At 54.5% G+C, this 26,242-nt stretch overlaps 2 protein-coding genes across 2 annotated transcripts; one reads left to right on the plus strand and one right to left on the minus strand.

Moving 5' to 3' along the window:
* Positions 1-2,878: 2,878 nt before the first annotated feature.
* On the minus strand, positions 2,879-15,322 carry NCLIV_018060 (conserved hypothetical protein; the record flags this gene model as incomplete). The annotated part of the gene is made up of 12 exons (XM_003881999.1): positions 2,879-3,093; positions 4,989-5,161; positions 5,416-5,524; positions 5,924-6,017; positions 6,651-7,012; positions 7,792-7,905; positions 8,405-8,504; positions 9,297-9,410; positions 9,840-9,921; positions 10,258-10,327; positions 10,630-13,836; positions 14,833-15,322. The coding sequence occupies 12 exons, from the start codon at positions 15,320-15,322 to the stop codon at positions 2,879-2,881; spliced, it is 5,130 nt and encodes a 1,709-aa protein (XP_003882048.1).
* A 3,028-nt stretch (positions 15,323-18,350) lies between these two features.
* NCLIV_018070 (conserved hypothetical protein) lies at positions 18,351-23,036 on the plus strand (the record flags this gene model as incomplete). The annotated part of the gene is made up of 3 exons (XM_003882000.1): positions 18,351-22,248; positions 22,656-22,710; positions 23,018-23,036. The coding sequence occupies 3 exons, from the start codon at positions 18,351-18,353 to the stop codon at positions 23,034-23,036; spliced, it is 3,972 nt and encodes a 1,323-aa protein (XP_003882049.1).
* Between the last annotated feature and the right edge of the window lie 3,206 nt (positions 23,037-26,242).

Consider the following 26,242-nt stretch of genomic DNA (forward strand, 5'->3'; position numbering starts at 1 on the left):
TGTCACCTGCCGTATGAAGGCGAGACTCACGCGCTTTTTGCGAGGCAAAACCGAACTGTGCTCCGTACCGGAGGAAGAATCTCACTTTCGGATTTTCCTAGGAACTTGCTAAACTGCAAAGACTCTCGTCTGTCGCAGGAGCACAAAGCGTTAACAGTCACCTAGATGAAGTCACTCAAATCGGTGTTGTGTTGGGCAGTTCACGACAGGGAAGATTCCTGGGATCAGGTGTGGTACGAGAATGGAGAAGTGAAGGGAAAGGGGAGACAAAGGAGTGATCATGGAACGGGTGCTGCGCCGGCGGAAAAACGTTGCGCAAAGGCTAGAAATGAATATCCGTGGACACAACGCATTCGAGCGGATTGGACTACGGATCTCTGAAGTGATTCTTCGGGGGAAATCCCTCTCTAGCGTTTGGCCTCGATTTCTTCGCAAAGTGCACCTACAAGAGTGCCAGGCTCTCTGCAAGCTTTCCGGAGGATATTCCAACTACTTAACAGATTGGCGTGTGAAATTCGGGTTCATGGCTCTTCAGCAAACCGTCTGAGGTTTTTGAAAGTCTCCGTGTCCTGCACAGCATTCTCCACTTAAACCCTCCCCTTTCACGTCGATCGATGAATAGCCATTTTCCGAATGTCTTTGCCGAAACTCTCCGATACTTTTTCCGACGGAACACAGGAATTTCGCCGTCTTCAGATCGCCATCCTCTTGCACGCACAAACTGTCGATTTTTCTTCTGTTCAAGCAGGCGCTAAAGTCTTCTACACTGCTTCTAGATCCCAATTTCAGCTCTGGGAAATGGGGGTTCCTGAAACGAACAAGAGAAAGTGTTTGAGGCGGCAAGGCAGAAGGGGGAAACGTGCACGAGGACCGGGAACCGGAATGCAGCGCAGGACGCCAAACGAACAACGACACCCCAAGAAGAAACGGAATACACAATCCATAAGTCCGTCGAACATTAGAGTCCGATGCTGCGATTTCTTTCCCCTACGAAGAAATGGTCTCGAGGGACGGCCTTCCGCAGGACAACCTTGCAGAGAGACGTAACAGCAGTTGCTTACTACATACCCAAATACGAACTGCTCCACTGACTACCTCTCTAGTCACAAGTTGTTGCTTTCTCTAGAATCGACGCTTTGCGTTCTCAAGAAAGAACCCGTCTGCGCCATTCTGTGGACACTCCCTACGTGTTTGTAGGCAGTGCAGAGCTATTCCACGGTAGCGGCTTTCTTCGTCGCTCGAAAAGGCACCTCGTCAGAGAAACATGGCTTCTGCTCCAGTTGCAAAAAGAAGAACTGGACATGCGGCCTTCGATCAGTTCGTTCTCCTGCCTCCTTTCCTCTGACGGTGCCGAGATAATTGTTAAAAAAAGCAAAGCGAGGGAAACCCCAGCGTAAGATGAGTGCAAACGCCTCCCTTGTCGATGTTTGAGAGCACAACGGTGATGGGACCGAGAGTCGCGAGCAAAAACGACCTTTGTCCATCTTGCCACATTCGAGTCTCTGCATGTATACCTGATTGTGCATAAAAATTAACCGCTCGACATCCGCGAAGTACCATACGCGGGTGTGCGTGTGTTGTGAGCATGAGACTCAGAATTTCCGTCCCAGCCGTCGTTGCACAGAAGCAACCGGGGACTGACATTGGAAATCAATTCTTGAAATCCTTCTTCAAACGATGAACAAACAGGAAACTCTCGTTTTGAATGTGCCCCGGCATTCATCTTCGGAACACATGCACAAAAGTGAGCGTTAACAACGTGGCACTGGCCTAACGGGCGCTTGCCCTAGAGGAAGAACACTGATTAGGTTTTCTTGCCGCTTTACACGCACCACAATGAGGAGTTTCAAAACAGATTGCAAAACGAAACGAGAAAAAACGAAATGTTTTTTTTTCCTTCGGTTCGATCCTCAGGGGTCAGTGGCACCAGAGCCAGCCTGCACCCTCTGAGTTTTTCCCAGTTTATGAAACAAAACAAAAACAAATTCTCTTCTAAAAAACAACACACTCTCTCGCAAAACGAATACGGACGGGACAAGACGCCCAGAGACTGAGCTCCCAATGCTTCATTCAAACGCCTCAACCCTGTATGCCTACAGGGAAATCAAGGTGTCACAACATATATATATATATATATACATACATATATTTGTATATATACACATATATATATATATATATATATATGTACATATATTTATATATGTATATACATATATTTATATATAGATATATATACATATATTTATATATATACACATATACTTATATATATACATATATTTTTATATATATACATAGATACATATACATACATATACATATATACATATATATATATATATATATACATATATTTATAAATATATACATATATATATCTGTATGTATTTTTATATATATACATATATATATATATATTTACATATATACGTATATATATATATATATATATCAGCCACTCATTGTCTGGCGTCAGACTTTTGTAGTGTCGATCGAAATCTATGTATGCACGAATTCAAATGCGTAACCGTGCTCCGGATATATATATATATATATATATATATATGCATCCCGACACACAAAGGTGTACCTATATTCTTATGCACAAATGGAGACAACCCGTGAAGATTTTGCCTTGCGATGACAATGCTACACGACAAACTGTGTTTTATAGTTGTATATATTTGAAGATGCGAATGGAGAAAGTGAATCAGATAAAGGGAGACTGATAGTTCGACGGACTCAACGCGTGTGTGTTCCGTTTCTTCTTGGGGTGTCGTTGTTCGTTTGGCGTCCTGCGCTGCATTCTGGTTCCCGGTCCTCGTGCACGTCTGCCCCTCATCCTTGCCGCCTCAAACACTTTTTCTTGTTCGTTTCAGGAACCCCGATTTCCCAGCTCGTCTCCTGTCCCGTTTCCAGCGTCGGAGTCCTGCGATGTCTGTGTCGTTTTCGCCGCGTCCGCGATTTCTCGAGCTCGGACTTCGTCCAGGAAAGCGGGGAAGTTGTCCTCTGTGATCGCAGATTTGACGAGACCGGATGCCGCCGCGGAAGACGAAAAGGGAGTGAAAGAGCAGCAAGAGAGGGACGAACCTGAGGAAGGACCGGGGAACGGCGAAGAAGCGAACGGCGAGGGGAACGTGGGCAGAGACGACGAGGAAGAAAACAAACAGGAAGAGGCGGGAAAACCCTGCGAAGAAGACGGACCAAACTGCGCCAGTTGAGAGGTGGACCGGCTGGCATCTTCAGAGCGGAAAGGATACGGCACACATTCCGGGACGGAGCGGAGGAGACGCGACTGTCTTACGGGGTCGGTTTTCCGCCTTTCCAGCATTTCTTCGTGCAGCGGGTAGACGGGGAGCGAAGACGGCACGGCAGAAGGAAAGACAGGACACGAAGAACGAAAAGGATCAGCCGAGAAAAGAAAGGGAGCAGCGGGGGAAGAAGGCACAAGACGCCTGCCAGCAGAGAGGGAAGAATCGAGGGAAAAAGGCCAGAGGCGAGAACCCGAAGAAACAGAAGCGAGAGACGATGGACACGCGGAAGAAACAACGGAGGAAGATCGCGAGGAACGAACTGAGGAAAGAAACGGTGAAACAGAAGACGATGCCGAGACAGACGACGTCGGTAAGGACGCGAGCGAAGAGACAGCACAGCACGAAGGGGAAGAAAAGGGAGGAGAGGAAGACACCGAGACTGGAGGCGAGAACGAAAGTGCGTGATGGGAAGAGGGACTACGTCCCCCACAGCTCTCTCTGCTGCTGGCGGTTTCGTTCATCACCGCCTTTGCCTTCTCGCTGGCGTGTAACGAACGCACTCCCGTCTCACACCATATGTCCCGCTCTTCTTCTCGAACCCCCCGTTTCTGTCTTTCTTCCGCTGCTGCTCCTTCGTGTATGCGTTCGGCCGGGCGTTCGATTCCAGCGCGAGCTCCGCTTCGCTCGGGGGCCTTCCTAACGCTGCTGCATGCGCCTTCGCGTTCGCTCTCGCCTTGTTCCTTCACGTCCGGTTCTCCAGCAAACAGAAGCACGTGATCATGGAGTTTGTGTCTGCATTTCTCAAGACAAAACCTGCTGCTGGGTGCTTCTGGAGTCTCCTGCGGCCGTTCTCGCTCTCGGCCTTCTTCCCAATTCTTTTCTGCCTCGCTGTTCCGGTCCTCGCTCCCTTTTTCCCCTTCTCGCTCGTTTCCTTCCGAAGACGCGATTCCGCATATTCGTCCTTCGTGCCTATGCGTCTGTTGCCTCTCGCTTCTGCCCTCTCTGTCTGCGGGCGCTTCCGTTGCCTTTAACGCGTGCGCGACGGCGCGCCTCCAGATTTCTCTGGCTTTCTCGTCTCGCATCAGGCGGGCACCTGCTGACACAGCGTCAGAGCGATTGCTTGCGAGCTGCGGTTTTGCGTCCTCCGCGTCCTCCATCCTGCGACTGAGGGCGCGACACGGCGGCAGGAGACGCGTCCAGGCAGACACAGTTGAGAGACGGCGAAGGCGAGAAGGAGCACGGAGAGAGACAGAAGAGGCGCCAGGAGCCGAGGCGGCGTGGAGGCGGTCGGACGACTCGAGCGAAGGAGTCAAGAGAGCCAGGGCAAAGAAGGCTGAGGTTTCACGCGCGGCAGGCGACGGAAAAGAAAGAAAAGCCTGCGAGGAAGACGCCCGGGAGTCCGCGTCTCGAGAGCCGTTTCGTGACAAAACGAGGTCTGAGGGACGAGCAGCAGGAATCACGTAGGGCTGGCGGGCCGACGATGCCGAGAAGAACGCCGGATCAGCACACTCGTCTGCAATCGGGAAAAACAGGCGACACAGCCGCCAAGCGAGGAAACGATGAAGACGCGCAAGACCAGAGAGAGATCGTCCTGGAAAAAGCGCCATGGTGCAGCGCCGGCGCCCAGTCTCCTTTCCCCTGCGCCCTGGCACTCTCCCCCCGTCGCGTTTTCCTTTCTGCCTGACCCGCTGTTCCTTCTTGCGCCGGGAGCGCCCAGCCTTTGGTGCTTACGGGAGAGAAAGCAGAGCGACTGCGGCGGCGTGTGGGGTGTGAAGAGAAGCTGAAAACGTTCCTCTCCAGTGAAGAGAAACGACAAGCCTTCACGCTCGCTGCCGAATCCCTTTGCGGTGCCTCGGCCCACAGAGCCCCCGTTCGCTCTCTCCATCACCAGCGGCGAGAACAAGCTGCAAACAAGAAGAAGAGAACCTTTACAGATGTAGGCAAACACAACTCAGTCAGTAGATATATGTGTATATATATTGTCTATAAACGCAGATATTCTCCATATATATATATATATATATATACGCATATACATATATATGTGTATATGTGTATGTGCATATGGAGATGGTAGAAGAGACATGGAGGATCGGGAAGAATCATCTCGTGTGCATTTCTTTATCGACGGAGGTGAAAAGAAAGAAGATGGACTTACGATGCATGTAGTGGCATCGGCGCGACTGCAGCGGCATCAGCGACGTCGAAGTAGGAAGCGCCTCGTCGCAGATTCTTCATTGCGGACAGGAGTCGATGTGTGAACCAGCCTGGAGAGCGAAGGACGCGAGGGAGACGGGAAACGCGTCGGGGAAGGGAAAGGACGAAAAGCAGCGGACGCGGAAGTACGAAAACGCCACCAGAGCGAAGTCGCCGCGCGTGAGACAACGAAGAGAACAGACGTGTTCGGTGAGAAGGAAAGAACAGAGAAAGAGGCGAGAAAACAGCGAGAGGAGACAACCGAGAGGAGACAGGGGAGAGCAACGGAGAAACGACGAGGGACACACGCAGAGGACAAAACAAAAAAGGCGAAGGAAGAAAGCGTTCAGACGAGAGGGGAAAGACGCGAGAGAAGAAAGGCGAGAAGCGATGGAAGAGAATACGACCAAATTTCCGTCAGCTCGTTCGCCACCCTGAGGTTTGGTGTATCCGCAGTTTCATCGTTTTACCGGTGGGGTTGTGAGAGCCTTGCAGGAGAACCTCAGCAGCAGGCGTCGCGTCGTCGGGCACCAGGACAAAAATTGACGCGCTTCCTGCGGGGTTCTTCAGATGGGCGAAGGATCAGAGAAACCAAGAAACGTAAACGGACAACCGGGCCGCGACACCACATGCGAGCGGCGTAGACAGACGAAAGACGACGACATTGGGAGAAGCGAAATGAAAAAGGAAAGGCCACACAAGGCGAGAACGCGTCCACGCGGGGCACCAGCAACATCGGGCGGGGAGTTCTTTCAGGAGGAAAAGCGGATGAAGCAAAAGTGGAAAGGCGCATGGAGAATGGGACAGCAGACCCGCGAGAAAGAGCGACCGTGGAGAGATACAAAAGACAGAAAAAAAGCCGGACGCTGGAGAGAAAGATGCAGATCCGGAGTCAACCGGCGGCGCATAACGCAGAGAGACCATTTGGAAAGGCGAAGCGCGAAAAGCGGGTCTCAGGCAGTGTTTCGAGCAAAACAGAAGAGAGAGGTGTTAAGGCGGTGTATAAACAGAGCTAAAGAAGAAAGCGACCGAGAAGAGAAGAATGCCTTGAACGTTTCTGCGGCGGGGGACACAGCTTGTTGACGACGCTCCTGTGTCATAGAGAGAAGCGAGAAAGCTGCAAGCGAAAAGATTTATCTCGGCGATGATAACATCTATCCGTAGAGAGAGCCGTGGCGCCTGTGTCGCGTTTCTTACCTCTGGCAGCGAAGCAGAAATGGGAAAGAGAGCGCGACTCTCTGTCGCCTGTCTCCCAGGCAGGCCTCCAGACTCCAGGCGTTCCCCTCGGGCGAGTATTTCGTGCGCGGAATGTGAAAGAGCTGGCGAAAGAAATCCGGCAGACTTCACGCGAAAAGCGCGGTGAGAGTCTGTCGCCGAGCGGCCAGGCGTCGCTCGAGGCAGGAAGGAAGAGAGAGAAGAAAGAGACGAGGGGAGAGGAGGAACCGCAGAGCCGCAGGGGGGCAGAGCGGAAGGCGGCCAGGCAAAGAGGTATCCGTCCCTCTTGGGTTTTTGCAAAGCAAGCACGCCGGCGCCAGAGGAGCAATTGAACAGCGAAGGACCTGCAGAAACACCCGCGCAACGAATAACGTCGCAGATACAACGAAAGCGAGATGACAGAGGATAGCAGGCCGCAGAAGGACCAGACGGCGATCGAGACAGAAACAAGAAACACCCAAACCTCATAGCCTTTCCATATATATATATATATATATATATGAGTAGCTGCATGTGGGTGTAGCGGTAAACATGTATGCATCACCGTTTGGGTCATGGCCAACAACGGTTGTTGCGCAGAATCAACTGCACGCTCATTTCGGCCGGAGCGTCAGTCCCTATTTCTTTGGTGGCCAGAGCGATGCATGCATTTCGGCACACGCACACGTGGGCGCAGATAGCCCGTCTGTGCATCGCATTCCGCTTACACAGCTGCATGCCGTGGACACGATTCGAGGACGCGCATGCACTCAGTCAACCCTGCACAGGTGTTTTAGAGCTGTTTTGGCCCTTTGTGCATGCGACACGGGACAGCTGCACGCCTCGCGTTTATCGGAAGCGAACTGCTGACCGCCTCGCCTGGCGGAGCGCGAAAGCTCGGCCGAGAGCGCTCTTCAGAAGCATCGTGTGCATTTGCTTGCGTTCAACATCTAGTTAGAGAAGTGGCAGCAGGATGGGAATTTAGGACGTTGCATGCTACAACTGCCTCCTCTGAGCGCATGCACGTACGTCTGCATGCAAAACCCTCTGCGTTCATTATCCAGATTCACACGTGCAACCACAAACCAGTCTCAACAGGAGACTGAAGAACGAGGAGAGACGGAAGCGCGCGCGCTAAGCTTACCTTTGAGACTATGAGAGGGAATCTCCCTTTTCTTTGCGGTGAAGCCGCAGCCAGAGAGAGCAGGCAGGAAGCGTTGCGCATGACAACAGTCGAAGATGAGACAGAACTGGACGCCTGCGAAAGCAGAAGAGCAACAACGCCGAAGCGCCGATGCCCGACAACCTCTCTAGCTTCAGTTGCAATCTGATTGGTATCGCATGCCTGGTGACATAGATTACGATTCTGATTAATCGGACCACAGTTCCGTCGGTAGCCAATCCAGTGCTCGGCCTTGGGCACTGTGAAGAGGCGGCGGAGCGGGAAACGAGTAGGAAACGAACGGCCAGGAAGACGCGAAGACACGAGGAGAGAGACAGCACAAGGTGGGAAACACGAGGGGCCTAGGCGACCAGGCAGCCACCGAGGAAAACTCAAAGAGACAAACGCAACAGGTGCAGTCCACAGAACGAATCAAGAAGTGAGTTCTTCAAACGGCGAAAGAGACGAAAAAGCGAGAAGGACGAGGAGGACGGGGAAGGGTTCTTGCTCCCGTCTCCGCAGAAGAGACAGGAGAAACGGGGAAAACAGAGGCGACCGAATGAGGTTTTGAAGCGCCTGATCTCGCTCCACGCACCTGGAGCAACGGAGTCGACAACTGCCTTCAGCTCAGACCCGAATATAAGCCGAAGAGGAACGCCGGGAGATTCAAAGTCGTCGGGCAGCAACGCACTATCCTGGAAAGGGACCCACAGCTCAGCCGACAAATCACATACGCGCAGGTCAAATGGGGGAAAGCAGGACGGGAGCGATGATTCGAAATCGACACAGATTCGTGTGCATCAAACTCCACAGGCAGACTTCCATGTGCGTGTGATTTGAAGAAACTAGCCATACATGCCTCTTTCTCCACTGCTGTGTGAAAGACAAACTCATGCATACATCGGCGAGTCTGTGCATTCTGCCTCCGTAACGGCATCAGGCACACGTACCTCTCAACTCTGTCGACGCCCCTATGCCGACACATATAATGCATATATATATATATACGTATATATATATATATATATTTACGTATATATATATATACTTATCCATATAGAGATGTATGTATACAAATACATAGATGCACCTACAGCTGGGGGCGGTCTATGCAAGCATATACTCGTGCATGTGCCTGTATGCATCTTCAGTGGGCTGAGCGGCTCTTCTTTTTGAAGATGAAGGAGAGACAATTCTCTTTGCGCTCGTATATAAAGCACATCTCTTGGAGAAAAACGGAGAAGGCGGAGTTGTGCGCAGGCAAAAGTGAGTTGACCTGACGCACGAAAATGCACAGTGGGAAGCGCGCGACCGCACGAGACGAAGGTAGGATCAGGCGAAACAGGCAATCCGGAGAGACAGAGCAGGAAGAAGCCGCGGAACAGCTGTCTTTGCAGGCAGCCGATTCGTCAAAACAGGCAGCCTACACGCTAGCGAAACGCCCCAGTTTGATGGCACATCCTTCTAGAGGCTAGTGAGGAACCTACGGAGATGTCCGAGAAGTACGGGTGAGCAGGCGACATCATAGCGCCGCAACCAGAAAAAAAGAAGAGGATCACATCTCCAGCGCAGGCGTCTTCGACAAGGGAGACAAGGTGACGCTGAAGCAGAGAGGAAAAACGGGGCACTGACCATGGAAAAGAAGAGGTTCACAGTTAACTCGGCTACGGTTTTTTGTCTGTGGCAACAGGATTTGCTGGCATGCGTCCAATGCGAAAGCATCTCTTACACACTCACGTGCCACACAAAACGTGCGTCTCGCACAGGTGGGAACACCTGCACTCTTGTATAAAACAGACGGGTCGAAACGGACATCTGCTGAAAGACATACATGCTGGTAATTAGGCATGCATGCATCTCTATAAACATATGCTTTGTGCCTCTGTATATGGCATCTCAGGGGTATCTGTGCATGCACCGGCCAAGCGCAAGGAGCCGTGGAAGAGGTGCCTGCATGCCTGACAAGAGACACACTTGCCTCGTCGGATAACTGGTCAGCTCTGTCCGGTTTTGAAAGGCTTTCCACCTACGAGGATGTTTGCTTTGGTTGGCGAGTGAAGTGTCTCCTCAGCCTGCGTCGGTCCTGTCAGCGTCTTGTCTGTGTACAGACACCTGCGTGGAAAGGCGGAGAAGGCGAGAATGCGGAAGGATCGACAGAAGCGCTGAGACAAGAAGAGACTCGCAGGAACTGGCCTACGACACAGACGAAGGGAAATCCACATTTGGGTTTCCTTTTCGCCGACAAGGACGGTCCACCCTTTCAATAGCAGTCGACAGTTTATCTCCCAAGAGAGCGACTGTTTTGAGTCTCGGGAGGATGCGCGATTCAGGATCGCAAGTAGCACTGCATAGGACGACATTCCGAGACTCTCGATGAAAGGAAGAGAACCTTTTTCTCGCTTCCCGCCCCCCGACTGTTCTTCTTTTTCTTGGTCTTTCGGACCTCACCTGACACTGTCGAAGCCCAAGTCGTAGCGGAGGACGTTCGCGACACTGAGGCAGTCCGCCGCCGCCCCGTCTGAAGCAGATGCGACGCACAAACGGCGCGAAACGCGAGCCACGGGAGCTTCACGACGCTAGAGCGGCACAGGAAGGGAAATGGACGAGGACAAATCCCTCTTCGGTTTCCGGTACGCATGCACAAAGGGAGCGGGAGACGCACACACACTGGTACAGGTGGAGACAGGCGCCCGGCATTCCACCTCGAAATCGGGGCTCCTGTTTGGAGATATACAGCAAAACCTACGAAGCGGGACCCTTGAGTGTCGAGTGCGCATACACCCGAACCCGCACAGGCAAACGCGGCGCTTTCCAGCTCACCAAGTTGGCAGAATTTTCCTAGGTAATTGCACCCCACACACAGGGCGCGTTTCATCGGCGGTCGGTCCTCGTCCCGGGATCTCCATCTTTTCCCGCTGCTTTCACGAGCCTGCGCCGTCTCCCGCTTTCTGCCTGGTTCTTCCCAGGTAGAACCCGTGTCGTCTTTCATCGCTGAGGAAAAGAGCACCTCAGACGCGGCCGGCGGTGTCTGTTTTCTGTGGTGCAACGAAGAGAAGTCGACCCTCGTGCGTCTCCCAGAGGCTTCGCCCTGTTCGCCTTGTGCGGAGAGAGGAAAAGGAGCGGAGCGGCTTGAAAGCCAGACTCGCCGCTCGCGTTCTCCATCGTCACCTCGATCGTCTCTTGCGTCTCCCCCCTCGCGTTCGTTCTTCGCCTGTGCCTCAATTGAAGCAAAGGCGGCAGCGAAGGATTGGACTTCTCCGCGGGGCGGAATCCTTTCGCTCTTCTCCCTTCTCTCAAGGCGGTCTGCCGTCTCCTGCGCCCTCAGATCGGGCGCTTTCAGCGCAGCCGGGAAAGGAAAGAAAAGACAATCTTGTTCTCCGACTGTCTCGGGTTCCAGCGGCATCGACGAAGAACGCAAGCACGAAAGCAAGTCGCTCGTTTTTTCTCGCTTCTCTGTTGGCAGCGGCGGCGAAACCCCCAAAGCAAACACCAAACCAGACGAAAAGAGAGAGGCAGGCGCTGTTGTGCGTGTCGGCGTTGTTGCCATTCCCGGAGGATATGCAGACGACGCAGCGGCGTCTTTTGCGAAAAAGAAGTCCGCCGGATCAGCGCGTTTCCTCACTCCCAGACAACGGCGATACGGATCGACAGACGCGAGAACCGAGATATCGACATCGGGTCTTTCCACTTCTGAAGAAGAAGACGCAATACGGAAATGGGCGACACCCGATTCAGGGACTTCTCCCTTCGCGCTCAAGTCGTCTGTCTTTCTTTGTCTCCCTTCTTTCTCTTCTCTCTGCTCTTCTGTCGCTGCGGTTTCCACTGCTTCGCAGTTCGCTGTTCCCAGGAGGCCTTGGAGCGGAGCGCAGTCTGCATCGTCTTGAGACTGTTTAGTTCCCGTGTGAGGCGGAACAGCGTTCTGGCTCCTGTCTAGACACCCGAGAGACTTGGCAGCTGTGTTGGAAACAAGCGGGTACACACCCGTGACTTCGCGAAATCCTGCGTAAGCCGCCAAGGAGGCTGAACCGGAGGAAGGGTCGGACCGCGAAAGCGAAGAGGAGGCGAAGCGTTGATGGAAGATGGAAGGAGAGAGAAGATGAGGTAGGTTGCTCGCGTTTTCTTCGTTCCAACCAGACAGTTCTGATTCGTTCGGGGTTCCGCAGCTCTGTCTGTCTTTCGTTCCGTTCCGATTCAAACGGGTGTCGCGGGCTCCGCAGCCTTGACCAGACAGGGGCGACCTTTCGCCCTCGCCGTCTCCTTTGGGGTTTCCGGGTTCACACTGCTCCGGCTTTTCTTCGATAGCATGTACTCCACCACAAACGTCTCCTTTCCTCTCCCTCATGGTCTCCGCGAATGCTCGGTCTACCGCGTTTGCGGCGTCGATACACTTGCTGTCTGCGTGGCCTCCCACTCCGGGCGAGGCGCTCGAAAGCGGGCGCTCACATCCCACGTTCTTGTGGACATTTCGCTTTGCGTCAGCTGCAACAGAGCCTCCGTTGCCCTCGTCCCTTGCCTGTCGATCTGAAGCAGGAGTCGAAGACAAAAATCTGGAGAAGGAAGAAGCGCTGTGGCGCGTCCCGGAAGAAGTCAGACACTGTCCGCTCTCTCTTCCTTCGGGAATCGACGACCTCTCCTGATCCGTTGACAGTCTACTGGCTCCAGAGTGCCTGTCCGTGGGAGGGAGAACGTCCTCCCCCGAGGCAGCAGAGGCAGGAAGGAGACGGAGAAGGTGAACAGATCCTGTCTCATCTCGGAAGAGGACTTCCTGGTCTCTCCGAGAAGGGTCGTCTGTGAAGCGCGATTCCTGGCCTGCTTCGCCCTCGTCCCACTGTTCTGCCGTCGTTGGAGTGAAAGAACGGCGCGTTGAGGGGGCGTGTCCGCCACAAGCAGGCCACGGCGAAGACACGGGAGACGAAAAGGCATTGCCTCCTTTCTCTCTCACCGCGCCTCGTCTGCATCTGGTCCCTCGACGGTCGATCAATGAACGAGGCGTTTCTTCGAGTCCGTCAAATCGCCCTAGAAAAGGCGCGAACGCGCTGGGATGTGTGGCGGTCGAGACCTGTTCATACAAGGACGCAAGGTGACACACTGACATGTTGTGCTGTTGGCCCGCGCCTTGTTTCCCGCATGGAGGTGCGGGCTCGTCGCCAGTGGAGGGACTTCGGGACAGAGACCTAGACGCCTCCACACCTTGGCCTGGCACGAGGGTCAGCTCTGCGCAGGAGGCGTCTTTACGCCTTTGCGTTTCCGCCGCACCATCGCCCTCTTGCTCCTGTCCCTTTCCTTTCTGCGCCTCGGTGGACTGTCTACGAGGGCCGTTTCTCCCCTTCGTAGGCCAAACACCAGGTCGTTCGATTGTTCCTTGTCTTTCTTTGCTCGGTTCGGCTCGCCGTGTCTTTTCGCCGGTCTGCATACCGCGCCCTGCCGCTGGAATGTGTCCTCCTGCATCCGGAATCTCTGCACTTCTTTTTGCCGTCGCACGTCCGCTCGGTTCACCGGCACAGGAGACAAGAAAGGCAGGGGAGTCCTCAATTTTCTCCGTCGCCTCATCTCCCAAGTCCGGTCTGCAAGGCAGTGTCAAGTCCTCGCTCATCGTTGCCTCTTTGCGCTCCTTGCCCTCTTTCGCCCTTGGCACAATCTGCGCATAAGAGACTCCATCACCCTTGGTCCGTCCCGAAATGAGGCTACCAGATAGTCCGAGACTCTCGCCCTTGTCTTCCTCCGGTCCCTTTTCCACCGGCGCACCCGGCTCGCGGGTGTTGGCGAGCGAACGTGAACTCTGTTTGTCTCTTCGCAGTGTCCCTTTTGCTTGGCTGCTTGCACGTCTGTCTTTCTGATCCTGACTGGAAACATCGCGCTGCTCGCGTCTCGGTGGCGTCTCGTCCTCTCGACGCTTCTGGTTGCTGCAAGGTTCTCCCGAGGAGTGTCGGAGACCGCCCTCTTCCTCGTGTGTAAGATTAGCGGACGGCAGAGAAGCAAGGCAGCTATCAACGTCTTCACGCGGTCGTCTCTGCTGCGAACCATTCACTGGAACCAAAACCGTGGACGAGGAAGCACAAGTCGAGCCGTACGTACAGCCAGAAGCAGGAGATCGTGGTGGGGTCGCGCTTGGCGAGGAGCGGTGTGTCCCCCTTCCTTCTGGTTTCCTGGCCTCTGTCTCTGTCTCTCGCTTTTTCTCTCCAAAGGCGCCTTCGCGCGCCGTTTCTCGCCATCGAGTCTGAACGAGTCCAGGGTCTGGGTGCGTTTCGCTGTTTGCCTCGGCCGCCGCATTTGCACAAGAAAGGTCGAAAGATTGCCCCTGCTCAGAGGAAAACGGAGTTCTCTTCTCCACACAGGGAGGATGCGAACCTGGGAACTGAAGCGCCGGTGAAGAGCCGGGAGCCGAATTACCGTCTCCCGGGCGTTCTGATGAGGGCTTTTTCTCCCGTTCGTGGGGGACAGGGACAGCCCGTTCAGACGTAAAGTCGCTTGGTTTCTTCGGGGCCGTGAGCCGGGTTAAAGTAGCACGGGGGAGGGAGCAAGAAGCAGAGGAAGCCGAAAGCGAACCTGAAGGCGAAGGGGAAGAAACAGGTAGAGGGGGCGCAGTGCGGAAACCGGGAAAAAGCCGCGACTCTGCGGGCGCAGGAGAGACAGAAGGGAAAGAGAGAGCCGGCGAAGCAAGAGGAAAGGCTGTCTGGCCACGATGCGTAGATGCAGCTGCGCATTTCTGACACATTTGTTCAACGGGTGCTGGCGGGGGTGCCTCGGGCCACGGCCAGGCAAGCTGGCGCGACGGAACAGGTGCGCGTCCACCAGGAGACCTCATCGGTTTTCCTCCACGCTCGGACCCATCTTTAGGCAACGGTCTTAGCGTCGTTCTCACTGATGGCTGCGACTGCCTTGTTGACGTGGGGGTACGGCCAGCAGAACCCCCGAGCGGCCGAGGGGAGGGGGGAACTCCAGGTCGATTTTCGAGTCCGGCGTTGATCTCTGGGACAGTTCCATGTCTCGAAGCAAGACTGGGAGCTCGCGTGTGCACATTACCACGCATAGAACAGCCGTACGGAGGCGAAGCGTTGCTTGCGCGCTCCAGGTCCATTGCCTTCTGTTCATGTGTGGGCTCCTGCGGAGAAGCGAGAGGGGGCGTCTGAACGGCAGGCGCTGCTCGACTTCTCGACAGGGGACACGCTGCTCTCCCTGCAGCTGAGTTGGCATTGAAAGCAGCTATGCGGGGTGAAGAGGCGGTTTCCGGATCCTTGACCCGAACAATCTGAGGGAAGGCAGCAGTGGCGGTGTCCGGCTGGAGCGGACTCGTCGGCGTTATCTGGCGGGGAGACGCACTGGTGTAGGTCGGCCGCAGGTCTGTGTGTGCTGAAACTTGGGCGACCGCGGGCGTCCCGACAGAAGCGAAGCCTCTGGATGTTACCCACGAAGGCGCCGGCGACACAGCTCCCAGTTTGCGCTCATGCTCCGGTGTACATACACCCGCAGCTGCCTCGTCGCCCAAGAAGAGGGCAGCCAGGCGGGCCAGCATTTGGACTCAGAACGAGACGCATGAAGTCAGGGAGACCTTTCCAGTCGCGTTCCCAGACATGGTGGGGGGGCGAGACATTGTAAATAAGGTTTAGGGCTGCAAAGCCGCCGCAGAAAAAAATTCATAGGCAAATGTGTGGCTCTTTTGAGACGGCGATACGGCGATGCCCGACGGAAGGCAGCTTCCACACAGCACACGTCAGCGTGCAACTGCACATGAATCGGGACGCCCAAGGATGAGAGAGATGAAAGTCCGACAGAAAAACGCTAGGGAGCCTCCATAAAAGCATGAAAAACTGAATTACTATCTGACGACGCTCGGAAAAGTCAGAACATATCTCATTTGGAAAACAGCAGACCCAAAGATGTGCATTCACACAGTCCCGTTCGTACGCTGGATTTACTTTCGGTGTGTAGCATTCATCTGGAAGGAGATAGAATGTCAGATGAGGGGCGCAGAAAAAAGTATCAATGCACCACTCGAAAAGAAGGACAGTGCAGGAAAGGGAAGCCCATGCTCCAATTTTGACTGGGATTTTGGTACAGTCAGATTCAGACAGCGCCTGTTGTTGCGCGAGTCAAAAGGCGCGAGAGAAAAGAAGGCGACAGACCTGCGCGCTGAATCGCGCAAAAACGTCCGTAGCAGCCCGTACTGTCGGGAGCCTGCTCCGGCAGAGCACAAAGGGGAAGCCACGTCATGGCTTACTATTATGTTCGATGAAAACTGTGACCGCTGGAAAAGTGAACAAAATCCGCTGCCATACTGTTGGTGCTCTCTCCCGTGCCGGTCTACTGCACTAGCTTGAATTCACACTGTCGACGATGGCGCCACGCGAGACGAGACAAGAAGAAAGGATGGAGCAGTGAAGCTAGAAAGAACGACGACATAGGAGAATGACATACAACGTACACTTTCTGTTACTTTATCTTCGCGTGCTAACGAATACGTCGGTTCTCAACACTAAGTGTGCGCCCCAACTAGGACCTTTCACAGGAAATGAACACACCAGTGTGTTGAAGGGAATCGTTTCCACGTCAAAAGAGGCACTCCCTCATTATCCCTCATGCCGCTATCATACTCCTTTCCATGCCCGTTCTGCGAACCCAAAACAAATCGAATACAGGCTGCAGTTAACCCATTTACTTTTACTGCAAGGTAGGTATTTCTGCCGTTCACGCGATCGGTTTGCTCAGCTGTACAACCAGAATCGAATCAGCGCAAGCGTGAACGTCAAGCGCACTCTTCTAACGAGTCCAGTTAGAAAGTACAGACATCCAAGATGTCTACGAAGATCGTGTACCAGGACTGCACCGCTCACTTGATTATCCCAAAAGTCGAAGTGTGTCTCGAATGAGTCATGGACGAGGCGTGAGAGAACCCTTGCGTTCAGCGAGGAAGGGTGTGTAGCCTTTTTTGGTGAACAAGCAGTGGGAACTCCATGCCGAAAGGTGCGAGTGCCTTTGATACAGTTTGTGTAGAACGGTTTGCTGTGCAGGCGTGTCGCCGTATGACAGACGACTACCCAGGTGGGGCGAAACGTGTGCGGCAAAGAGAAGGAACTCTCCGTGCAGTGTCAACTCTGGGACAGAAAGGAGCGGGCACTTCTTGCTTTCGTCACTTGTGACACCACCAATTTCAGTCGATTTCGTATCGTGGACCACACAGACAGCAGGCGAGCGCTGCACGGGACGGAGTCACGATTTTAAGCCATGATGAACAGTGGAAAGAAGAATGCTGGTTTGACCCGGCATTTGATATGAGAAACAAACTCTTCCCCTTGTGGAAATAGGTATTTTAGCTGGAAAAACGGCATGTTCTTCCGGACTCTCACTCTACGGCAGTCGCGCTGGACGGCCTGTTAAAACAAAAGGCCTTCACATACTCTAGAAATGGACAAGGCATCATTAAACGTGCCTACGTTTTTTTAGATCGCGATAACGAGGCAATACTCGCACACAACGAACCGCCAGGGTCCGGACTGTCAACTGCGTTTGGCGTGCTGGTCGTCAGTGATAGTGCCACGGCTTATAGACGGCAGTGAATTTCACCACTGTGTGTATCGAATCTTTTCTATGATCTTTTCCCGCTTACCGTCTCTTGCTTGAGTGGAGACCAGTGTGCGAGCACTGAAATCGCTGTTTTTCTCGTTCCTTGTCTGTTTACCACTGGTATGAACGGTCTGTCCTCTAGTTTTCGAGTTCACAACCTGTTTTTCACACTGCAGCGTTTCTCGACTAGTTCTGCGCGCAAACGCGCCTGTGCACCGACACTGCATGTACTGCCGACACGAATTTTTCGTTTTTTGCCATTCGTCGGCCACAATCCCGCGGGTCTTGACTGGAGTTAAGTCAGTGCCTAGCTTTTTCAAGGCGTTTGATCGCTTTTATGGTTCCACTCGCCGTCAATGTGTTCTTTAAAAAATCACCTGCTGGCTCGATATTCTGCGAAACAAGGAAGTCAATTATTGCCGGGGTGTCGTGGCAGTCTGCAGCTGGTCGGGTTCCGTTACCGAAGGAAGTGTGGCATATTCGTTGAGGTTCGAGGCCGACGACATCTTTTTTCGCTTCCTTACACTACTTTGCGTCTCTTAGGTATCGCTCTTTCTTTCAAGGGGTTTTGCTACCGGGTGCCGAACGGAGCGTCTCTGTCCTGCCGTAATTTCTCTGTTCCCGTGTCGCCGGCACAACGCTCGACTGGACTGCTATGTAACCTTCCACGCTGTTCCCTTCCCCCGGCGTTCCATGTAGCTTTTTCTAGGGACCGCTGTTCGCAGGACTCTCCCTACGCTAGTTGTGCTCCGTAGTGTCTCTTTTAGCTGTTCCCTCTTATCTACAGGAGCTTCCGCAGAGCTGTGCCTTGCCGAGACCCAGTTTTCCCTCCCCAAAGCCTTCCCCCTTTGTTTCGTGGCGATTATCTGGAGTTCCCCTCTGAAGCCTACGAACCGTCTACCCGAAAGGTTGAAGAGCGGTTGTGTTTATTTCCCGGTCTTCGAGGGGAAACCCTCGCGTTCCTGGACGCTGCGGTCCCAATGCCTTGCAGTAGCAATGACACGGGAGCAGGAGGCAGCTGGGTAGATACCCTTACGCCCGCGGCCTTTCTGGTTTCTCCCGTTCCTCTCCACAGCACGAGCAGCAGCCGAGAACACCAAGTTGCGTCTCTGAGCAGCGGCGCCTCGAATGGACAGAGGCAGGCTGCCTCCCGTGGATCACTCCTCGCTCCTGCTTCGTCGCAGGCGGTTCCAGCCTCGGACACCCTCAGAGTCGCACCCGATCCGGCTCTGTGTTCGCAGCCTTCCCCGCATCTTCCCTCTCAGATTGGGTTGGTTTCTCAGCGCGCTGTGAAGTGGACTGAATCTCACGACGACGGACATTCCCTGACGCGCTACAACTCAGCGCAGAGCTTCGAGTCCGTCGGAAGCGAGCGAGATGTGTACTTGACGCCGACACCGTCAAAGGATGGAGTGGTTTTCTCACCCAACGCTTCGCTCGCAGAAGGTCCGCCTGCAAGGCGGACCCGCGGGGGGGATGCTGCCGTGCAGCGCGAAGGAGTGACGAGGTTGGAAAGCGGGTCTTCTCAAGAGGCAACTTTTCCCGCAAGCTCGCGTTTCCCGGAGTCACCTGAGCGTCACCCTCTGCGCTTGGCCGAGTCCGCGGGCTCTGCGGTGTCTGCTCATCGAGAAAGCCAGAGGGACGTCAGCGACACGCTCGGGTCCCACGGCGGGGCAGGGGACAGGGAGGTCGAGGGGGGGAATGGCGGAGTCCTGTTTTTCACTCCGATCTCTTCGCCGGTTAAAATCCGCTCGTTTTCCTCGTCGGCTGACGCGGCTGTGGCCATCAGGGGGGAGCGGCGGGCGTGCGAGCGAGGCGATGGCGTCTCGTCGTCCCAGTCTTTCCATGGAGCCTCGAAGGGAAGCGACTCGGGTTCTGTCGACTGGACTGCAATGTGTAGCCGGACGTACACTCCAAAGCTCGGCTTGCTGCAAAAGTGCTGTGATGAGACAGACACACGAAACGAAGAAGACGAAAATGACGATTCCGATGCGACACTCTCGTCTTTGCCAGAGGCGAGCGGCGCAACCTCAAGGTCGATTCGGCCTTTCGCCTCTGGTGGCAATGTTTGCACTCGCGCAAACCACTTGGGGGGAGAACCCGGTTGCCAGGTGTATCGACGCCCCGGCAACGCCGCCTCCAGTCGCTTTGCGCTCCGCCACCCTTGCCAGCGTCCTTTGTGTTGGAAAAGAAGCAGAAAGCTCGAAAGGCGCCTGCGGCGTGCGTGGCATCAGGACTTCCCGTCTGACGATCCCTTCGATCTGGATGCGTCTTCGAGTGCTCATCTCAGGGCCCTTCTCATAAGCAGCCCTCAGGAGTCGCGGCGCCTGCGAGCGGCGGGAGAGAGGGATTCAGACAGGAGCGAAGAGGCGACCAGTGGACAGGCGGAAGCGGCAGCGGGAGAGCATGCACCCTCTCAGTTGCGCCCCTATCGCCACCCTGCCAGACCAAGGCGCGCTTCAGGGTCCACGGTCCACCCGCAACGAGGCGCTGGCGACGTGCCTTGGCCGAAGAAGACAGACGCGTTCGAAGGCTGCTCAGTGGCTTTGACGTCTTCAGAACGCAAGTCGCCGTTCTGGGAAAGACACGGGAGAAAGGAGTGCTTCGGAGAAGGCACGCGAGATTCTCGTGGAGACCAAGGGGCCGATCGAGTACAGGACACCGGCAGCGTTGCATTCGAACAGCCTTCAGGTGCGCGAAGAGGACGAGGCACCAGAGCCGACGTGGGTGAGAATGGGCACGGCTTTTCGCACATGCTGGGACAGAGAAGTGCGGTCGAGCTCGACCACGCATCGGAAGAAGGCTCGCCCCTGTTTGTGTCCCCCGTCACAGAATGCCTTCTCGAGCCGGAAGAGTCTTGTCGAATACCTTTCCCTCTCGGGCCGGCTGCTGGGGAGCTCGTTTCTCTCCCTTCCTCGCCACCCACCATAGGAGCCGGCGCGCCGCAGGCTCGAGGAAGTGTGTCTCTTCGCGACAGGCCAGAGGAGACAGGCACGTCCCTCCAGGGCACTGGCGAGGACGGCCTGAGCCAGAAGCAGAGAAGGGACTCCGTGTCTGATTTTTTCACTCCGACGAGTCCGGAACACGAGAGAGAAGGCATGCCGTCTCTGCGGAGACGAGAAACAGGAGCGGGGGGGACTGGAGCCAGTGTGGCGTATCGGAGACGGTCGCTGGGCCCGGGAGGGTGGGAAAAGTTTGAGGAAGAAGACAGCGAGGAGTCTGAGGTTTCTTGTCAGCGAGGAATAAAGAAACGCTGTCCGCCCTCAGAGTCACCCGAGATCGGCTCGAAGAGCGGGCCGCCGACTCTGCACTCCACGCACATGTGGGTTCATGAGGACAAAGATCGACAGAGTCAGCCTCTCGGAGGGGCGCGCCTAAGTGAAGGAGACAACGGCGACAGGCGCCTGGGGAACCGTTCCGGGCTGAGCCTCGTGCGAGCGGCTGTCAAAGCACCTCCCCCGACGTGGCACGCATGGGCAGAGGCAACGTCCGACGAAGAACTCGATCATGAGGATCGGAGACTTCCGAAGCGCCGGCGTTTCTCCGTGTCCACGTTGGAACCTCAGAGCTCGTCAGAAGAAGACATGGTTTCCGTAGAGAAAGGTTCCACGGTTCCGACAGCCAGCCCGCCTCGGGTTCCTCCAACAGAGCCAGCGGCGCCTTCTGTCCCTGTGTCCTCGGCACCTCATGCGTCGCTCTCTTCCTTGCCTGCGGAGCCTTCATCTTCCGTTTTCTCCCCTCTGCCGCCTGTGCCGGGGGGTCCGCAACGTGGGAAGGAAGAGGCTGCAATCGCAGCCTTGCTCGCGGCGCCGCCGCCTCCTCCACCTCCATTTTCGCGTCTGCTGAGGAAGCGAAAGCGACACAGCACAGGGGGAGTCGCGCGACGCATGCGCCTTCATGGTCCTGGCTTCGCAGGTCCGGGCCTTCCCTCTGCAGACGAAGCCACGCTGGTGAACAGTCTGGGCACGGCCTTGACGGCAGAGGAGACCCAGGAGCTTCGCCAGCGCGAAAAGGAAGAGCGGGTGAGGCACCAAATGCTGGAGAAGAGACGCAAAGAGGAGGAGGCGCGGGCTGCGGAGATCGCGAGACTCCAGAAAAAAACCGAAGCTGAGAAGGCTGCGGTGGCAGCTGCATGCACCTCCCTGGGAGCTGCGGCGAAGCCAGCAGGGGCGCACAGCGGCCTTTCGTCTCCGGCGCCGCAATTCGTCTTTGGTGCGAATCGCCCGGACGGAGACGCGAGCTCTGGAAAGCCGAACGCGGCTCCGGCAAGCGCACCTCTGGGAAAGGCCGAAGCGCGGCCCTCGGGAGCACAACTCGCCTTTGGTTCCGGCTCCGGCGCCCTCCCAACTTCCACAGAAAAGCCGACGGAGACGCCAGGGAGCGCAGGTGTCAGTGGAGCCGCAGCGGCTGCGCCGGTGCTTGTGCCGGGGCAACGGAGGCCGCGGTTGACGATCGTGCGCCCGTCTGCGAGTGGAAACCAGGCCGTGCCTTCGACGGGCGTCAAGAATGCGTTAGGCACGACGCCGGGCGGCGGAACTCTTGCTGCGGCAGCTCCTGCTCCGGCCTTCGGCGGTGGCTCTGGGCCTGCAGTCGCTCCCAAGCCGTCAGGAGCCGCAGGGGTTGGTGGAGCCGTTTTCGGAGTATGCACAGGGGCCGCTGGAGGCACACCTGATCCTGGAGCTTCTTCTCTGTGGGGGAGGCCTGGGAGTCAGGGACCAGACGTGGGCTCTACCGGCTCGGGATCTGCGGGCGACGGCCTTCTGCCTGGCTTCGGGTCCGCAGCGCTTGGCCCGGCAGGCGCCTCCGGCGCCTCTCTTGCGTTTGGCGCGGGCCTCGTTGGAGCCGTGCAAGACGGTGGCGCTGGAGCAGCAGGGGGAGGTGAGAAAAGAAGAACTTGAAGCGTAGCGGGTCGTTCTGTGTCGTGGCGGAGCCGCATTTGGATAGGAGTGGTCAGAAAGCGTCTGTCGGCAACTTGGTGGTGAAAAAAATGCACCAAAGGCCACAACACACAGCGATCATTACGCGTAGATGTAAATACAGATGGACAGGCGTGGAGTAGCATTCACTTCTGATCATTTCTCACAGTGGGAGCAGAGGGGCGCGGAGGATGTGTGTGCTGCGGCTTTCGAGGGGAACCGAACCCTGGAGGGGAGAGCGAATTACAGTTGAGAGGTGTGCATGCGTATAGCGTCTGAGAGTGCAGGAGAAATGCAGGGAAGGACTCCAAAAACTACTTACAGTCATTTCATTTTTCCGCGTTTGAATGCTTGCTTTTTCTCCTGCAGCCAATCCTTTCGCTTTCCAGCGTGGTGGGCGTGGACCACGGGGAATGCGCGGCAGGTGAGTATGTTGGCGCAGAGATGTCTTCACGTTAGCACCTGTGTGTGTCACAAGATCTTATAAAGGGAAGGAATAAGTTTGTGGAAAAATCATTCGTTAGGTAAATTTCTGCGCCGTGCATACGCCTAGCGAATGGCCAGCTACGTAGTTCTCGATGCGGAGCAGATAGCATTTTTTCCGACGGCTCTGGGACTTCGAGTTGTAGCACACGACACTTCACTCGAGATATGGTCTCGAAGACTTCGGCTTCTGCTTTTTGCACATTGTTTTTCGTTTCAGAATGTGTGGTGCGTTTTGCTGTCTGCAGGGGAGGCCGGAGGCGATGATAGTGGTTGTCTCCCTCTTTCCCGGAGCAGCTGTGACTCCTCTTTTTTCAGTTCCGATATAGGCGCTCACTATTTTTCCGTTTTCTGGGAAATCGACAGTGGACATTCTTTTCAGTTCATTCCCTGTGCATGCATTGAAGGATGCATCCACAACTCCAAGCAGATGTTTTTCTTCTGCGCCACGTATCTTTCTGGGCACGAGTCAACCGCTTCTCGTTCGAATGGCATTGCTGAACGGAACTGTGTTGTTCGGGAAACGCATAAACGAAGCCTCCTTTCCCCCGTTATTGATACGAACATGGTGTATACAAAGCATATACGCATCAGGCAGATTCTCTTTCCGTTTAGAGATTTCACAGACAGGTCCTTCGATTGGAAAGCAACCAACGAGGGGGGCGCGAGACGTCGTTCGCGCCGTGACTGTTTTGTTTCGATGAATTCTTTGTTTTAGATCCAGCATACAGGAACGAGCAGGGAGCAATAGGGTATACACGTGAGCAGTGGACGCTGTTTTTTTCCGTGAGGACAACGCGGGAGGGGGGAAAGCGGCTGTCCAAAAGAATGAGCAAGGGCAGTCCGGTATCCTGACGAGAAGATTGTTCGGAGAGGTGGCTACACAGGATATCGAAGCAAAATCACAACGAAGCCGGGCAAGGCGTTGAAAGTGCTGACGCCATGATAGCCGTTAGCAGCCGCATCCAAAACTCCTCTCTCACTTTGTCCCCACGCACAACCCTTTATAGGTCGCTTAGGTAGTGTGTTTCAACCGACCTTGCAAACATGTGACCGAGGAAAAAGTTGAGATCAAAACATACAGGTCTCGCGTTTTCAGCGCGGTCGTTCTCTGGTTTCTTTCAAAGCATTCACATTTCCAGTGATCTGTTTATACGAACCAACCTTCACACAGATTTCTTGGTTATTGCGGTTCGTAAATGGATCTGTAACGTCAGTATCTGCCCACATTACACTTCACTCCAGAAAATACGGGAGCAAGAATCCCCCTGTTCATAGTATCATGGGAGAGAGACGAACAGTCCAGCGACACAGCAGAGAAGCGTACGCCTGGTGATATTGGCTAACGAGTGAAGCAGATTCTTATTTCTCGAGCGCAAGTCCCGCGTTGGTGTTGTCGCACCTTCTACGGACCGACAGAAATGAGGACGATCTCCAGAGCGCGTGAGTCTAGAAAGTAACAGGACCAGCACCAGATGGCCCAGATCCGGCTCCCTCAGTCACTCTAATTCTTGATGAGACGCTTCGAGTGAGGAGACAACAAGGCCTGGTATGTCTGGAAGTGCCGCTGGGCCACAACGTTCTTTGGTAGGCCACTGGTTCTGTTCTCTTCCGCTTAAACGGAGCTTTGCAATGATATATGCAGTAATCACTGGTACAAGAACTCACTCCTCTCAGTCCTTCTTCTTGTAACTGGGAGTTCAGTATCTCCCAGTGACACCCATTCCATGCTAAACAGGCGAACGTCTCGGTTGTTTTTTCGCACATGGCGACAGCTCTCGAGATTGCCGTCAAGCGGATCATGTACCGTGCATCGAGTGACGAAACAACAAATTCCCTTCAACCGGGGGAATAGAGCGACATTTCCCTCACCCGAACAACGGAAGGTGGACTAGAAGAAGAAACCGTCGTTGAGCGAGGGGCAACCAACTTTTTTGAGGGTCCCGAAGTGATCGCATTCCTAGTCACGCATTCTGGTCATGCTGGGTTAGGGGATCAATGCCCAAGGTGAGAGCGCGTACCGTTAACCGCACATAAAATCTTTTCGAGGCTGATCTCGAATGTTTGTCTCTGAGGCTAAAAAACAACTATATTCTCTCGTGAGTGTCGTTGCGATTACGTAGCTATTCGAATTCGGATGCTAGTCTTTATCTTACACTATGTGCATCAAGTGAAATTGAAACGAGCGACTCGTTCAGAATGGAAATGTTCTTTTTCCCAATATCAAGACTCGTTGATCATTACTAAGTTGATAGTAACGAGGGAGGTCAACGTGGTTCAGAATATCTGTCGCTTGAGAAGTACGGTCTTAACCATTGGATTGATTGTGGATTGACAACATCGTGAATGAAATGTGCGGAAGGCTACGACTCACTGAATCTAGAGGGTCGTGATGACTTTTCTACAATCCCTTATAACCGCAGTCGATAGAAGTGACAGGTGCCACAGGCAAATATTGTACACGTTTGCAATCACATGCAGCCCGATAAAAAAGTTGTGCAATGTATCTGCATGCCATGGCTTTCCTCGATCCAGTTACTTTTAACCGAGGCCTACATCGCACTTCCAATCGCAAGTCACTAGGGAATGTCGGCACACGCTTCCTAAGATATTCGCTCGCCTGAGGTGCTCCTTGTATTCAGTGAAAACGTCACGCAGCAGTACAAAAGGATATCGCAGCGTTTCCTTCCCAGACTTCGCAAAACTTTTGTGGCCTGTAAACCATCCGGAGGTTTTAATGAGAAACCGGCATTTCCTTTCACCATACATTCTCATCCAGCAATGCTGTCAGAGGCGTCAAACCGTCAGTTTGCTGAGACATGGGACCCCCCCGTTCAAGGCCGGAATCCTCAAGGGTGTGTGAACCCATGGGGGAAAACTGTTCTACGCTGCCCCCAGTGTAGGTCAACTCTATTTGTACCTGTGTCCTGTATCCGGAGTTCAGATGACGCTGAGTATGATTTGAGCAATCCCGAGCTCCACCGGCAACTCAGCTGTGATTCGGCAGCGTCAGCCAATACACAGGGTTGCTGTCTCAGGTGTTCCTCACTTGCAAGTCCATTTCCTGCCTTCAGAAGGGCCCAGCCGCTTCCTAAGTTCGGGTGGGAAAACGGGTCTCTCAGTGGAAGCAGCCGTCTAGAATGTATGGATGGACTAGCATCTCGAGAATTACCTACCGATTATCCGATAGCAATTAAGGGCTTCCATGAAGGACAGAGAAACCGACCTGCGCCCTGGAACAGACCCAAATCGCAAAAACGCAGTGGAAACTCCTCTAAGGAGAACTTGAAGGATTTCACGCCACTGGGGAACCGTGCCTCCCCTCTTCCTTTGCTCCGTAGATCAAGAGCCTCGGAGGCAAAAATAGTGAAACCCTTCCAAAACCGTGCAAGCAAGCGAGAAGAAGCGATAACTCGGTTGTATTTGGGAGACATTGCGCGACAACATCCCCTTGATGACGATGATGCATTCCT

Source organism: Neospora caninum, chromosome VI (assembly GCF_000208865.1).
Source record: "Neospora caninum Liverpool complete genome, chromosome VI".
In the NCBI taxonomy this organism is placed as follows: domain Eukaryota; phylum Apicomplexa; class Conoidasida; order Eucoccidiorida; family Sarcocystidae; genus Neospora; species Neospora caninum.